The 17,436-nt window shown below is 42.8% G+C and overlaps 1 protein-coding gene across 2 annotated transcripts in view; it reads left to right on the top strand.

Moving 5' to 3' along the window:
• Positions 1 to 17,436, top strand: part of LOC106571582 (MAM domain-containing glycosylphosphatidylinositol anchor protein 2) — a 419,589-nt gene that overhangs the window by 221,228 nt on the left and 180,925 nt on the right. For both annotated transcript variants that reach the window (XM_014144813.2, XM_014144816.2), the window contains exon 4: positions 13,553 to 13,749. In XM_014144813.2, the coding sequence (XP_014000288.1) occupies positions 13,553 to 13,749 (197 nt within the window). The remainder of the gene's footprint in view (positions 1 to 13,552; positions 13,750 to 17,436) is intronic.

The raw sequence follows: 17,436 nt of genomic DNA on the forward strand, positions 1-17,436 counted from the left end.
TTACCGTACTTCGAAGCATGTGAAACGCTGTTTAAAATCAATTTTTATGCGATTTTTCTCGTAAAATAGCGATAATATTCCGACCGGGAGACGTCGTTTTTGTTCAAAGACTGAAAATGTAAAATGGACTCTTCTCGTGCATGCGTGTGCCCGTCTCATTTTTCTCAGATCGACCACTATCCAAATGCGCTACTTTTTTTCAGCCAGGGACTGCAGAGGCATCATTCAATGTTCTGGCGCCTTCTGAGAGCCTATGGGAGCCTTAGGAAGTGTCACGTTACAGCAGAGATCCTCTGTTTTCAATAAAGAGGCTAAAGAAGGCCAAGAAATGGTCAGAGAAGGCACTTCCTGTTTGGAATCTTCTCAGGTTTTGGCATGCCATATGAGTTCTGTTATACTCAGAGACACCATTCAAACAGTTTTAGAAACTTTAGGGTGTTTTCTATCCAAATCAAACAATTATCTGCATATTCTAGTTTCTGGGCAGGAGTAATAAACAGATTAAATCGGGTACGTTTTTTATCCGGCCGTGAAAATACTGCCCCCTATCCATAACAGGTTAAGCATGTCCCAGTTTCGGTCACCTAGCAGCATGAGCTCTGAAGATAGATGGAGGGCAATCAATTCACATATGGTGTCCAGGACACAGCTGGGGGCAGAGGGTGGTCTATAGCAAGTGGCAACGGTGAGAGACTTGTTTCTCAAAAGGTGGGTTTTTAAAAGTAGAAACTCGAATTGTTTGGGTACAGACCTGGATAGTAAGACAGAACTCTGCAGGCTATCTCTGCAGTAGATTGCAACTCCGCCCCCTTTGGCAGTTCTATCTTGTCGGAAAATGTTATAGTTAGGGATAGAAATTTCAGGGGTTTTGGTGGTCTTCCTAAGCCAGGATTCAGACACGGCCAGAATGGCTAGAACAAAGTTAGGGAGGAGGCTTCTAATGTTAACAGGCATGAAACCAAGGCTTCTATGGTTACAGAAGTCAACAAATGAGAACGCCTGGGGAATGGGAGTGGAGCTAGGCGCTGCAGAGCCTAGATTAACCTCTACATCACCAGAGGAACAGAGGAGGCGTAGAATAAGGGTACAGCTAAAGGATATAAGAACTGGGCGTTTAGTACGTTCGAAACAGAGAGTAAAAGGAGCAGGTTTCTGGGCGCGATAGAATAGATTCAAGGCATAATGTACAGACAAAGTTATGGTAGGATGTGAATACAGTCGAGGTAAACCTAGGCATTGAGTGATGATGAGAGAGATATTGTCTCTAGAAACATCATTTAAACCAGGTAATGTCACCGCATGTGTGGGAGGTGGAACTAAAGGGTTAGCTAAGGCATATTGAGCAGGGCTAGAGGCTCTACAGTGAAATAAGACAATAATCACTAACCAGAACAGCAATGGACAAGGCATATTGACATTAGGGAGAGGCATGCATAGCCGAGTGATCATAGGAGTCCAGTGAGTAATGAGGATGAATGAGGATGAAGGATGAGGATGAAGAATTGTGGGAGTTGTGGGCGGTCTCATTGTTTATCATGAAAGGCTAGGAAATGGTAGTCTATATAATCTCTACTCAGAGATTCAAATCAGACACTGAGTACAACATGCAATGTGTGTAGTTCACAATGGCAATGGACATACTGACAACATTACAAATGTTGCAGAATTTAGATGAGTTGGAGTCAAATAGAGGATCGGATGTTGAGCTTGAAATCGACGCTGCTGATGAAGAGTCTTCATCTGATTCTGATGTTGACTTCGAGCCTCCGATGCCTGATCCTCACCACAGAAAAAACAGAACAGAGCCAACTGAGAAGGTGATCCCAACTGCCACAGTGAGACAGGAGTCTGGGAGGGATGGCACGGTTTGGGTAGAAAGGAGTGACGAGTTTATGTGACATGCAGATGTTGCAGCACAATCAGAGATTGCACTGTTGCTCATGCGCACAGAAAAGGAAACAGTACGTGGGACATGTCTATGGATGAACTCAAAGCATTTATTGCACTCTTGTATGTCCACGGGGCATACGGTCGAAAGTAGTCATTTTGGTCTGATAAGTATAGGACGTACTTTTTCTGAGAGACCATGGGAATGCAAGAACTTCTGGGAGATTTTGCAACACCTGTGGCAGGTACACACAAAACAAGGCCCATGAAAACTGTGTGCAGTGCAACCGATTTGTTTGTGGGGCTTGCTCACACAAAGCCCCGAAGCTGTGTACTGACTGTGGACCCAAAGCATAAAGAGAAGACGAGATTGATTCATGCATAAAGCCATGTGTATAAGGGCACAATTCATCCTTTACAATTGTTGATGCACTGGTGCTTTTGTTTAGGAATACTACACGTGGAGGTCTTGGGCTGGTGTTGAGAGGCCGGTTGGACATACTGCCAAATTCTCTAAAACGACATTGGAGGCAGCTTATGGTAGAGAAATTGACATTAAATTCTCTGGCAACAGCTCTGGTGGACATTCCTGCAGTCAGCATGCCAATTTCACGCTCCCTCAAAACATGACATCTATGGCATTGTGTTGTGTGACAAAACTGCACATTTTAGAATGGCCTTTACAAGGTGCACCTGTGTAATGATCATGCTGTTTAATCAGCTTCTTTAATCAGCAAAGGAGAAATGCTCACGAACAAGGATGTAAACAAATTTGTGTACAACATTTGAGAGAAATAAGCTTTTTGTGCATATGGAACATTTCTGGGATCCTAAGAGATTAGATTAGTGATAGAATAAGTCCAGTTACAGCTTCTTTTGACAAAGTAGAAACAAAAAAGATCATAATAATATAACCAGCCAGGTGCACAGGTGAATTATTGTACAAATAAAGGTAATCAAATAGATTACACTGTAATGTTTTTATTGTAAGGGAAACAAAAATAGGCTATAGGCCTACATTTTTTCTAGGACTTTTTAGAATTATACAAAACATATCCTTGACTCTATCTAAACAAATAACTATTTTTTTTTGTTATTCATATATTTCCAACAATATTTCTTCATACAATTAATCCTTTACAATAGTTTATGCAGAATTTATCCAGCGTTGGTGCTTGAGTTTGCACACCTTTTTGGTTGATATGCATTGGATGCATATGCTAAAGGTACGTCTGGCAATGCTCTCTATTGGGTACTTATAGGCTGAAATGCCAGGCAGTTCTAGTGTTAAGCCACTGTCCCCTGGCAATCTGTCTGTCTCTCTCTCTCCCTCTGTGGGAGAGTTTTGTGTTAGATTGTTAGACTTTCACAAAAATATCAACGTTATTGAGTGGGCTTACCTATTCTCAGCTCTCTCTCTCATTTATTTTACTTTGTGGTTGACTAAGGGGGGAGAACATCCATCCACACGCGTCGTTCCAATGATGGCGCCTGTGTGAAAGAGATATCTCTGTCTCGTTCGTGGGAACTGAATATCTCTAGGAGACAGCAGATATTGGTTCTAGTGAATTATGTCATCCACCATTGTCAATGCTGCCTGTCAGGGCGGAGGAGAATAAGAATATCCCTATCAAACATGGAAGAAATGGAAAGTGTGTGTGTGTGTTTGTGCAGTGTTGTATAGAGCCAGTCGTCTATTATAGATATAGAGCTAGTTATTACTGAATCTAGCTATGGACCTGGTGATAGGGGTTACCACATGACACCGAGAGCAGCAGAGAGACGGTGGGAAAGGAATTATGGTATATAATATTGTGTACAGTAAATGGCTTGGTGGATACAGGTATTTCATAAGGGGACCTGGGTAGGATAGAGGGTAATGTATCTCACAAATAGAGCATACTAACCTACAGTATATGGCCCTTATGAATGAGTAATGGAACAAAACTACCTCATTCAGCAAATTGTAAAACGTGTGCACTTTATGTTTATGTATCGTTGCTGATTTTTCGGTTCACTTTCTTGATGCCATGAAAGGACATGTGTGTTAGAACATCAGTCTAAATGTATAGGTTCCCATTTAGCTGGCACTTCTCTTTAATTGCTGTAATGTTCTGATGAATGTAACGTATCTTCTCCGATACATTTACCCTGTGATTTCATTCGATGTTTTTTTTGTGTTTGCGTCTCGCTGAGATAGTGGGTTTCATTTGCAAACAGCTATCAGCTAAATGTATTCCGACTTCGGTTAGACAAAGTCCCTTCCGTTCACTCCAACTTACCTCGAACAGACACTTAATCTTGTTCTTGCTCGGGTTACAATTTCACCAGCCAGTCTTAATGTCTGAAATCATCCATCTTCCCTTCATAGAGCGACACGTCACTTTTGTGGCCAGCAGAAACCTATTTTTCACCTCTTTTTGCTTCCAATTTATTAAAGGCCCAGTGCAGTCAAAAACTTGATTTACCTATGTTTTATATTTCCACACTATGAGATTGGAATAATACTGTGAAATTGCGAAAGTTATGATAATTCCCTTTTAGTAGGATGTCATTTTTTTTTACTCTCAAATGTAATGGCAGAAATGTAGATTTCCGGCTAAATAGACATACGCAAAAGTAACTGCTTTTCAAGAGCAGTTATATGATAAGGACATGCATCAACGTGGTATCATTGAAAAGAAAACACCTAGGAGATTATAAGGAAATGGTCAGAACATACAGTATATATGTCACATCCTGACCAATATTTAGGTATTAGTTGTATTATATTTGGTCAGGACGTGGCAGAGGTATATTTGTTTTGTATTATGGGGTTTTTGTGTGTGGTGTAGTGGGGTGTGTTAGTTGTTGGTATAGGTTCTAGGGTTGTTTTTCTATGTATAGTTAATTGGGGTTGGACTCCCAATTGAAGGCAGGTGTGTTGAGTTGCCATTGATTGGGAGTCCTATATAGTAGGTTGTGTTTGTCTTTGTGTTTCGTGGGTAGTTGTTTTTGCACTGCGTTATTTATGCCTGTAAAACTGTCACTAGTCTTATTTTGTTTTCTTGTTTTTCCTCCGTGTTCACATTCGTTTAATAAATTAGGATGATGAGCACTAACTCCACTGCGTATTGGTCCACTTTCTCCGACGATGATTTCGCTATATCGTCTGACGACGAAGAAATCTGTGACAATATAGGAATAGCACAGTTCAGATCACACAAGATCAAGCACACACAAAGTAACCATTTTAAAAAAAATAAAATATTTTGAAAGTCATCTTTCATGGACAAGCCATGAGTCAATTACTGATGAACAGAGTGGTTAACACATCAGTTGGCTTCCACAACAAGTTCTAAACTTCTGGGAAACAAATTGTATTGATAGACACAACAGCTAGAATTCTACAGACGTTTTAGAAAGGGGTGTCAGGTGTGGTCAACGGACATCTTTAAGTGTTCCCCTCAGGCTTTCCAAAGTGTCCTAAGTATGTCAATTAGGTAATTCCACTGCTATTACACATTGAATTAGCCTAAAAGGTATTGGTCACTATAAAAACACACTTTCTACAATATCAACCTCTCTTAATCATTGTTGTGGTGTCAGAGGACATCCAGGGTATATTCCAAGTGTACTTACAACCTCTCCAAAGTGTCCAAATGTGGTAATTCCACTGCTATTACACATTGAATTAGCCAAAAAAGGTATTGGTCCCATATTAATTAAAACAGATATACATTATAAATGCAACCGGGCTTGATTCTTGTAACTGGGCTTGACTCTAGCGGGGACTTGCCCCACTAGTCAACTAGTCTTGATACCTTCACCAGTCCCATGTATATCACCAGGGAAATATCACCAAGAGCATGTGACGCCCATGGTGACATGTTTCCAGTGCATCCTCGCCAGCACGGAGGTGGTGAAGTAGAGCTGAAACAGCTGGAAGGGGTGTATGTTTGAGTACTGTCCAACTGTGGGCCTACAGGTTGTTTGGGTCTGAACCTGGGTGGAACTGGCTCCACATAATCTTCAATGACTGTATGACATCTGTCCTCAGGTTCATCTCCCTCTGTTGTGCTGGTTCCAGTACTGGTTCTACTGCCCCTACCTCTGCTCCTCCCTCTTCTCTGTTGAGGCCTAGGTGTCCCCTTTGCCCCCCCCACCTCTAGATGAACTGGCTGGGGGTAGTGGAAGAGGACTGGAGGGGTGTAGTGGTGGAGCTTGAACCACCAGTAGAGACAGCATTAGAGACAGCAGTGGGGGTTGTGGATCTGGCAGTGGAGGGAGGGGGAGGGGGGGGTGCTCCCAAATGCCATCATCCTCTCTGTGGGGGATACAATAAAGGAATATAAAGGGATCAATGCTGCTATAAGATACAGTTGACTCATTTGACAAAACTACATAACTGTAATGTAAAAGCAATATACTAAAAGAAAACACCCAGCCTAAACTTGGTTACAAATTCCCTGCTGGTGACTTTTGGCACACCGTTTTACAGCCCTTTCTCAATGACTAACACCATAAATGTCTAACTCCTTCAGTAGGCTCCCCTTCCCCACTGAACATAGCAGGCCAGGGGGATTGTAAACTGACTCTTCACAACTGGCCAGGTGAGAGAGAGCACCAAGCTCACCTCTGCCCGCAAAGCATCTCAGAATAGGAGTACTGATTTAGGAGCAGTTTGGCTTTTTAGATCATAATGAACACGATTATTTGGACACTGTCTGCAGAGTGCCTCACACAGAGGTGTGAAACAAACACACAATGCAAACAGTGGGACATGTAAGAGACCACAAGAGTTTGACGGCCCCCTAGCAGGGGTGTAGGCAGAAATTAGTTGGGGGTGGGCCTGCATACATTTGGATGGGCCAAATTGGGTTGCTGGGGAGTATGTTTGTAGTAATAATGTGTTTTTTGTTGTTGCTCAATCTGATAGAGTGGGCCTGGCATGGCCACCCTATCATGACTAATAACTCATTGTTGTTTCTTTTCTACCATAAAAAAAAAAAAACTCCATCCCACCAAAACAGGCTGACATTTCAGGCTGTCTTTTCAAACAGCTCTTATTACACTAAAAGGGAATTATCATCATTTTCACAATTTCACAGTATTATTCCAACCTCATACTGTGGGATTATACACTGAGTGTACAAAACATTGTCACCTGCTCTTTCCGTGACATAAACTGACCATGTGAATCCAGGTGAAAACTATGAACCCTTATTGATGTCAATTGTTAAATCCACTTCAATCAGTGTATATTTTTTAAATATTTTTATTTTTTATTTAACCTTTATTTAACTAGGTAAGTCAGTTAAGAACAAATTCTTATTTACAATGATAACCTAGGAACAGTGGGTTAACTGCCTTGTTCAGGGGCAAAATTACAGATTTTTTACCTTGTCAGCTTGGGGGTTCTATCAAGCTACCTTTCGGTTACTGGCCCAACGTTCTAACCACTAGGCTACCTGCTGCCCCACTAGATGAATGGGAGGATACAGGTTAAAGAAGGATTTTCAAGCCTTGAGAAAATTGAGACATGGATTGTGTATGTGTGCCATTCTGAGTGTGAGTGGGCAAGACAAAATATACTACATGACCGAAAGTATGTGGATACCTGCTTGTCTCATTCCAAAATCATGGGCATTAATATGGAGTTGCTGCTATAACAGCCTCCACTCTTCTGAGAAGGCTTTCCACTAGAAGTTGGAACATTTCTACGGGGACTTGCTTCCATTCAGCCACAAGATCAAGTAAAATGAAATATAATGCAATTTTATTGGTCACATATTTAGCAGCTGTTATTACGGGTGTAGCGAAATGCTTGTGTTCCTAGCTCCAACAGTGCAGTAGTATCTAACAAACAGTGCAGTAGTATCAACAAACTTTACAGTTGGCACTATGCATTCGGCAGGTAGCGTTCTCCTGGCATCCGCCAAACCCAGATTCGTCCGTCGGACTACCAGATGATGAAGCGTGATTCATCACTCCAGAGAACGCGTTTCCACTGCTCCAGAGTTCAATGGCGGCGAGATTTACACCACTCCAGCCGATGCTTGGCATTGTGTATGGTGATCTTAGGCTTGTTGCGGCTACTTGGCCATGGAAAATTTGAAGAGGTGTCCACATACCTTTGGCCATGTAGTGTATTTAAGTGGCTTTGAACGGGGTATGGTATTAGGTGCTAGGCGCACTGGTTTGTGTCAAGAACTGCAACGCTGCTGGGTTTTTCCGTACTCAACAGTTTCCCGTGTGTATCAAGAATTGTCCACCACCCAAAGGACATCCAGTCAAATTGACACAACTGTGAGAAGCATTGGAGTCAACATGGGCCAGCATCCCTGTGGAAAGCTTTACACGTTGTAGAGGCCATGCTGAGACAAATTTAGGCACTTCTGAGGGCAAAAGAGGGGAGGAGTGCAACTCAATCTCAGGAAGGTCTTCTTAATGTTTTATGCACTCAGTGCATATAGAATACAGGAAAATCACATTTTTGACTGCACTGAAAACTAGCTATTAATAGACCAATAAGAAAGAGAGTTCCAAACCTCTCTGCCAATAACAGCTAGTTTTTAGTTTTACCCTCCCAACTCAGACCAGACCCACACAGTCCTAGCAAAGTTCTTGCTTGAAAAATTGCTCTTTGCAAAGAACTATATTTGTTTCTTTTTTTGGTTGCCATTTTAATTGAAAACAATCACAGTAAGGTACATAATTGTTACCCAGAAATTATTTTATTTTGAGTTAAAAAGGACTGCATTGGACCTTTAAAGAAGGGTAGCTAGGCACTTTTAGGTGCTGCTTTTAGGCCTCAGTGTTAAAGGATGGGAAAGAGGGGGAAGGAAGAGGCCCTGCTTCAGAGCATTAGGGCTTTTTGCCAGGTAATAGCTGCTCTCACTGATAACACTCATCCACGACTCTCTCTCTCTACCATCCACCAAAATATCCCCTTGCAATGAGAGCAGAGGACGCTCCGCCCCATACTGAGGGGATGATTGCAGTAGACAGCCACTGGATCTACCACCTCATTAACCCGGCATCTGGATGCCTGCAATTTGCACGTTTCCCCCTTCCTCCCCATCCCCCCTCCTTTCTCCTTCCCTTTCTCTTAGCAGAGATTGAAAGCAAATTGCTTATCTTAGACATAATGAAAATATTTCTACCCGTGGAAGGATAAACACAACAGTTTGAGGGAGGTCGATTGGCGCCGCATTGTAATCAACCTGGGATAAATGATTAGTGCCACGGCAACAGGGTGAAATTAATTCACAGCCCTCTGACACGATGGGCTGACGGACTCAAAGCCTCATGGGTGTTCTGATCTCTCTCTCTCTCTCTCTCTCTCTCTCTCTCTCTCTCTCTCTTTCTGTCTCTCTCTCCCTTCCAAATGACTGGTGTAGATTAGATAGAGAGAAGGAGGGAGGGAGATAGAGAGGGAAAAAGAGGTGGGGAGGGAGAAAGTGACAGGGGGATAGAGAGAGGGGTGGGAGAGAGAAGTGTGTGTATCTTCGGGAGAATGGACATGAAAGAAAAAATGTGTTTCAGGTTTTGAAGTGATAATTATCTGCTTTATTCTTTGTGCTTTCTCTTTTAATCCAAAGCTCTCGTCAGCCCATTTGACAAACACATTATTTCGGTATAGAGAATTGTTTTTTCGTATTCATCATGAATAGCTAGCACCCATTGTCTGTGTTCTAGTTTCTTAATGACTGTATTACCAAAGTAATCTACTGTACTGTAGTACTGATGAAATCAACCAGATAGTCGTGAAAGCATGAAATATGAAGAGTGTACACTAGCATCCTTGTAATTTAATGTGGACTTCCACTAGAGAACCGCCACAATTAACATTCTCCATGGTCCCTGCCTGCAGAAGAGTTTGTATGACTCATTTGTCATATCTAATGTACAGTGCTTGAGTAAACGATGTGACATGCCATCACCACCCACTCCATTCTGTCTGTCTGTCTGTCTGTCTGTCTGTCTGTCTGTCTGTCTGTCTGTCTGTCTGTCTGTCTGTCTGTCTGTCTGTCTGTCTGTCTGTCTGTCTGTCTGTCTGTCTGTCTGTCTGTCTGTCTGTCTGTCTGTCGCTCTTTCCCTCTTTCTCGCTCTGTCTCTCTCTTTCCCTCTCTCTCACTCTCTCTTTCACTTGCTCTCTCTTTCTTCCCCTGTCTCTCTCTCTCTCTCTGTCTCTCTCTTCCCCTGTCTCTCTCTCTCTGTCTCTCTCTTCCCCTGTCTCTCTCACTCTCTCTCTCTCTCTCTCTCTCTCTCTCTCTCTCTCTCTCACTTGCATCTGAAACAGGAAGAACTCAGCATTGTGTTGCGACTCTCTGGTCAAGACTGTGTGCTTAGTGGGAATGAGAGTGGCCGGTGACGTAATAAAAGGTTAACTTGGTGCCACGGAGCATTTACTTGCCTGGGAACCACCGTTAAACCTGCAATTACAAACCCTAACAACTCTGTAGCGGAGCCTATACCACAGCGTTCACACACACACACACGCACGCACACACACACACACACACCTCTTCTGGGCTCTGTACATTAAGCTTCACAATCATCAGAGCGTGACTCCTGAAGGAAATTGCACAAGAGCGACATGCAAAGTAACATCCTCACAGCAGAGAGAGAGAGAACGGATGGTGAAGGTGGAATTTTGTTTGAAATTCATCCAATTTTTATCCAGTGCGTACATTTCCATATATTCATATTTATCTCTCCACACTGTGCTCCTAGCATCAATCCACTTCCTCTGTGCATACATTTGATTATAAATAGTTCCGCCTCCCCTCCCAAATTGTCCATAGCACACACACACACAAACAAACAGACAGACAGACAGACAGACAGACAGACAGACAGACAGACAGACAGACAGACAGACAGACAGACAGACAGACAGACAGACAGACAGACAGACAGACAGACAGACAGACAGACAGACAGACAGACAGACAGACAGACAGACAGACAGACAGACAGACAGACAGACAGACAGACAGACAGACAGATCTACTAGCTACCCCCGCTCTCATTAACAGGATAGTTGACAAGCCCCAATCAGATGCATTCAGAGACACTTGTATCCATCCCAGGATAGATACGATACGGCTCCTTCTGAATCACTGCCTTTCCGTCACACTCCCTAATTTGAGTGTCTGAATCAGGCAGAGAGGAGGGGAACCAGGGAAGAGCTGGAGATAAGATGTGGGATTCATACACAAACACACATACATGCACACACAAGCTTGCATACCTACCCATGTGTGAATACTCACCCCACATACACACACGCACACTCACACAAATACCAACGCCATCCTCCCTTCTTCTCCATAATGAATCAGTGTATTTATTTAGAGTAATGTGCACAGCCAAAACGTTTCCAGTCAATCGCTCTGTCTTTCCCTCGGCATGGCCGTCAGTCTCTCTTCTCCCAGAGATAATTGCTGCCTATACCTGAGCTGAGCTGAGCCTCTGTAATGTAATGACCCACACACACATGCACACTGACACACACACACACACACACACACACACACACACACACACACACACACACACACACACACACACACACACACACACACACACACACACACACACACACACACACACACACACAGCGAGTAATGTAATGGCTTTTGGATGAAGTATTGACCACTGCTGGGGTTTGATTAAGGTGCTGTAGGCCAGAGCATGTAACTGAGGAATCAGCATTCTGGTCCGTGCCTGTGTGCAGGGATTTTTCTGCCACTGTAATCCTTGGGTGGGCTGCCTAAATCCAAACAGTGTAAAAAAATAAATAACAATAATAATATTTTGGGGGTTAATTAATTTTTGGGATGGAAAAACACTTGAAATGTAAACTTAAATGACTAAAACCAGATATAAAGTATGTAGAAATGATAATGTATCTATATATGTATATAGATCACCAAAATAAAAGCTAGACAGTCAAGGACAATTAAAAAACAATGAATTAGCCATGGCAAACAGCATTAGCCATGGCAAAATGCATAGAATCGCAGGAAATTAGCTTTAAAACTGCAACATTTTATCTTAGCTGCATGGCAAAATGTGTAGAATTGCAGGAAATTTGCTTTTAAACTGCATAAATGCCTTTCAGCTCTATGGTGAAATTCGTAGAATTGCAGAATAAAAAAAAAAAATGCAACATTTGTACTACACCGCCAAGATTGGAGCCTCAAATGTAGCCCGGGCCGACTGCTGACCTCGCCCCCTACCAAGCCCCCTGCCATGCCCATCACTGGAACCCGTTTTTGATCCATAAAAAAACCCTGGTGTGTGTGTGTGTTTGCGTGTGTTTGTGTGTGTGTGGTGCGGCCAGCATGCTCCCTAAATAGGTCCTGGGGTTTAACTCAGAGGGAGGACAGGACGATACTGACAGTCTGAATTCAAGGCATGCATCCATTGATTAACCTCTCCAATTCAATGCCTAATATCGTTTTCTCAGCAAACGTTTAGCAGTGGAATGAAAATAGTTGTACATGGAGATTGAGATTGAGAGATAAGCGCATAAGGTCATCCGTAATCGTTTAGGGTATTTTAGCATGAGGGGATAACTTGCATTGGTTTTTCCTTAATCAATTCCATTTAAATTGCCTGTTCGCTGCGTTGAGAACTGATTGCATCTCAGAGGGAGATGAAAAGGGGAAATGGACTAGCCCCCTTTAAGTTTCTTTGACATGATCTTAAAAAGGTGAGCATTAGCATGCTAAAAGACAGAGAGAGTTATGATGAACACCCATTTGCCAAAGGCTTTAATCGTCAGGCGAGCAAGATGATTAACTTTGAATCTGTTTAATCAACCGCGAGCGCTTTGCTCAAATAGCTAACTGTCAGACAGAGGGGGAAAACTTCCCTCTGATGCGTTGGGAAATGGGAGCGAGGAAACACATATATTCATTTACTGATCTCCTGTTAGGGACAAGAGGGCAACTAAATAGTATCTTAAAGAGTGATGCGCATCAGGGAAGGATATTCAAGATTTTTTTGGCGGCCCTTTCCCATGTCTGTCTCTTACAGGACTTTCACTTTGAAGGCTGTGCATGCTAGCTCATCGATTAGGAAAGTCAAGGGGATGTATTGATCCTGGAGTTCATGTGGAGGCAGGAGAACTGAGAGTCTGTGTGTGTGCGGCATGGGTGCGTGCGTGCGTGTGTGTGTGCGTGCATGTTTGGACCTCTGTTTCACTGTCGAGCTTGTCTTACTCTTTCCCTCACTTTTCACCTCTATTAGGCTGCCTGCAGGTGACAGATATGCAATACAACTATATTTGTGTTGAATGTGTCTTTCTTGTTTATGGTAATGAAGCCATTTGATTGATTATTTATTTGATTGATTTCTTGCCTGAGTGACCAATTAATTGATTTTACTCTGCCCTTTTGTACAGAGTTGGCCTAAAAGAGAAATTGGGGTCATTGAAATACAATAAAGTATGATATCCGTGTTAATGATCAATAATACAAATGTCATATTGGTTAGGTAGCCATTCAATTGATTTCTCAATGGATTCATTACTTGCACAATGAATTTTGAGGGAAAGGGGGATGCCTAGTCAGTTGTACAACTGAATGCATGATGGATTGATTCATTCATTGGTTCATTGATTAATCAATGGATTTACCTCTCCTCTTCCTCTGTTCCTCTCTGTCTCCAGACCTGGATGACCCTTTAGTGACGGTGCACCAGAGTGTAGGAGAGGCTAAAGAACAGTTCTATTACGAGAGGACAGTGTTCCTGCGCTGCGTGGCTAACTCCAACCCCCCAGTCCGCTACAGCTGGCACCGCGGACGAGACGTCCTCTCACAGGGCTCCGACAAGGGAGTGGAGATCTACGAACCATTCTTCACACAGGTAAGGGGGAGGCAATATACTATACAATTACTGTATATCAGGGTGGGGTCAATGTAGAGATCTCAATATACTATAGACTCTGGGTGCGGTGACCCCTGGGTGGGCTGATATATATTTATATAAATAAGTGTGTCCCCAGAGACATGGGAAAGAGAGAGGGGAAAAAGAGGGAATGAGAATGAAAGAGAGACAGAAAGAGGTAGGAGAGAGCGCAACAGACAGAGTGCACTCTCAAAGATTATAAAAGCTAGCGAGCCTGAGGTACAGTAGTTGGCTGCCCTTCTGAGTCTTGTCAGGATTCACCTAGGGGTCATGATTTGGGGCTGTACAAATGTTTGATGTATTAGAATAATTTATTATGCTTATGTTATATTAATAGAAGGGGAGGGGACATTATTACCTAGCTTTTAGATAAACACTGAAACTCTATGTTTGTACAGCTATGGATGCAGGGTTTTGGTCTCAGGAGTAAAAAGGCAATGACGTAGTCAGTGACATCACTAAGGCGGGACTTCGGTTTGATAAAACAACTTGAGACCTTGTGTTTGATGCAGAACTTACTCAGCAACATTCGTGCTATGTTCCTGTTTGTCAACTTCTGTCTGCAATTGCATTAATAAAGGTTTTTGAATGATTTAATTAAAGATATTGTCATAATGCAAATTTCACCAATGAGCCAATGATGATTGACAAGGAGGAAAGGAACAAACCTAACAGTCTCCAGTTCCCTCATTTTCCTCTCCCCTCCTAGTTCACTTCTTTTCCCTCCTTTTCTGTCCTCTTCTCTCCTCTTCCCTTCTCTCTCTTCCCTCCATCCTACTTCCTTCCCTCAGCCCACCAAGCGTTTGTACAGAGCAGAGATAAAACACAGGCGTGGCATTTCAAACCCAGCATGGGAATGTGGCCTGGTAATTAGCCAGGAAGTGACACGCTTTCATTGAGGGCTCCCTCCTGCTCTCTCTTCCCTCCTCATCTCCCTTCTCTCCTCTTCCCTGCCTTATTCCCTGTGGCGAGCATGAGAAGAACAGAAAGATCAGGGGACGCGTTTGAAGCCACCGTGTTTTTTCCCCCATTGCTAAATACCAGCTTACCGTTTCTCTCTGGCGAAGGTTAAGAGAGGAGAGAGGGATGGTGTTATGGGTGGAGAGCAGAGGGGGATGGTGTTAACTTGTGTTGGGAGGTCATTCTAGAACACCGTGACCAGGTCTTGTTGAGGTCGCTGTTGAAAGCTTTTCTGGCGTGGGTGTGTTGATCACACAGCTGTGTGTCTATACACCCAGACCAACAATCAAGCAGTCTCTTCATCCATTCAATCATCTCTGGGGGCGGCAGCTAGTCTAGCGTTTAAGAGCATTGGGCCAGTAATGGAAAGGTTGCTTGTTTGAAACCCCAAGCCGATTGTTGATGTGCCCTTGAGCAAGGCACTTAACCCTAATTGCTCCTGTGTGTCCCTTTTCTTAATTCCTCCATCCAACCCTCTCTCTTACAGCCCCTCCTCTATCTATCCTTTACCCCTTCATCCATCTTTTCATGGTTCCCTCGAATCTGTTACGTTTCTCACACAACCCTTAATCTTTCATCCATCCTTCCATATGTCTTTTCTCCATCCTTTTCCTTAACCTCTTTCATATCCTTGTCCATCCCTCTCACCAATCCCTTACATCTCTCCCACCTACTCCATTCCTTCCTCCAACCCCCTTCATCCCCCTCTCTCTCTCTCCCTCCCTCCACCCCCTTGTCTTCCAAATAGATATGTGTTCCTATTTGTTTCCAACTGCGTTAAACTGGCCTCTGAATCATCAGTCCCACCAAATACATCTTCCCCTATCAGCCAAAGCCAGAGAGGAGGAGATAATACGACTGCAACCACAGACTGAGTCCATCCCCAATCAAATACAATTAACGTATAAATGTCATGCAATATGATGATGATCATTGGGGGGAATGAAAGAGATGAGTGATTATGGTTTGTGAGGACTGTGACTGGGATTTGTGTGGACTGTGATTGTGGCTAGTGAGGACTGATGTGCCAGGCTGACTGAAGACCTAATCTGAACCCTTGGTGGATAGGAAGGAGATGAAAGACTCTTATCACATCCCATCACAGAGCTTGGTCTTCGTGGAGGGTCGAAGAAACATAACTTAGACACCCACCATCGCAGATTGTTCTGAAATTGTTTCTGCTGTTAGAAACAGATGAGTAGCATTCCTGCAACATTATTTTGTTGAAATATAATTAGATCTCTGAGAAATTAAGATAATTGATTGCCACTTTAATTTATAGGATTCATATAATATTCAATAAATGTGGTACCTAACATCCGATTTGGGCCAAACTTTTTTCTAACAATGAGTTAGACATGAGGAATCCAAAGATATTTTCAAAAGCCACCCTTGGACCCAATCCCACCCCAGCATGTCTATGTCTGTCACGACTTCCGCCGAAGTTGTCTCCTCTCCTTGTTCGGGTGGCGTTCGGTGATCGACGTCACCGGCTTTCTAGCCATCGCCGCTCCATTTGTCATATGTCCATTTGTTTTGTCTTGTTCCATACACACCTGGTTTTCATTCCATAATCACACTGTATGTATTTAGTCCTCTGTTCCCCTCCATGTCTTTGTGAGTAATTGTTTCGTGTTACGTGGTTATCGTTACGCGCCTGACTGGGTTTTCATGTTTCCGTGTTTTTTGCACACGGTTTGTTTATTTTGTATTACAGTGTCTTGTATTGAACATTTATTTGTGCCTTACACTTTTGCCTTGTGGGCTGGAGGTTTTCAAGAAGCTGCGTTCTTCTGTTATTTTCTCTACTGCCATAATAAAGTGTGCATTTGCTCAATACTCCCTGCTCTCCTGCACCTGACTTCTCCACCAGCAGCGCACAGCCCTGACAGTGTCTGACAAGTAGTATGGAGCTGCAGCTCGGAGTATTGTTTCTTCATCCTATGTAATGTATTCCCAGTTCATTTGGTGATGTTTTTTTCCCCTGTTCATAGAAATGAGTCATTGAAGTTATGTTTACAGTTGAAGTCGGAAGTTTACATACAATTAGGTTGGAGTCATTAAAAGTCGTTTTTCAAACACTCCACACTTATCTTGTTAACAAACTATAGTTTTGGCAAGTCAGTTAGGATATCTACTTTGTGCATGACACAAGTAATTTTTCACACATTGGTTTACATACAGATTATTTCACTTGTAATTCACTGTATCACAATTCCAGTGTGTCAGAAGTTTACATACACTAAGTTGACTGTGACTTTAAACAGCTTGGAAAATTCAAAGAAATTATGTCATGGCTTTAGAAGCTTCTGATAGACTAATTGACATCATTTGAGTCAATTGGAGGTGTACCTGTGGATGAATTTCAAGGCCTACCTTCAGACTCAGTGCTTCTTTGCTTGAAATCATGTGAAAATCAAAAGAAATCAGCCAAGACCTCAGAAAAGAATTGTAGACCTCCACAAGTCTGGTTCATCCTTGGGAGCAATTTCCAAATGCCTGAATGTACCACGTTCATCTGTACAAACAATAGTACGCAAGTATAAACACCATGGGACCACGCAGCCGTCATACCGCTCAGGAAGGAGACACGTTCTGTCTCCTAGAGATGAATGTATTTTGGTGCGAAAAGTGCAAATCAATCCCAGAACAACAGCAAAGGACTTTGTGAAGACGCTGGAGGAA

Source organism: Salmo salar, chromosome ssa15 (genome assembly GCF_905237065.1).
Source record: "Salmo salar chromosome ssa15, Ssal_v3.1, whole genome shotgun sequence".
NCBI lineage: Eukaryota > Metazoa > Chordata > Actinopteri > Salmoniformes > Salmonidae > Salmo > Salmo salar.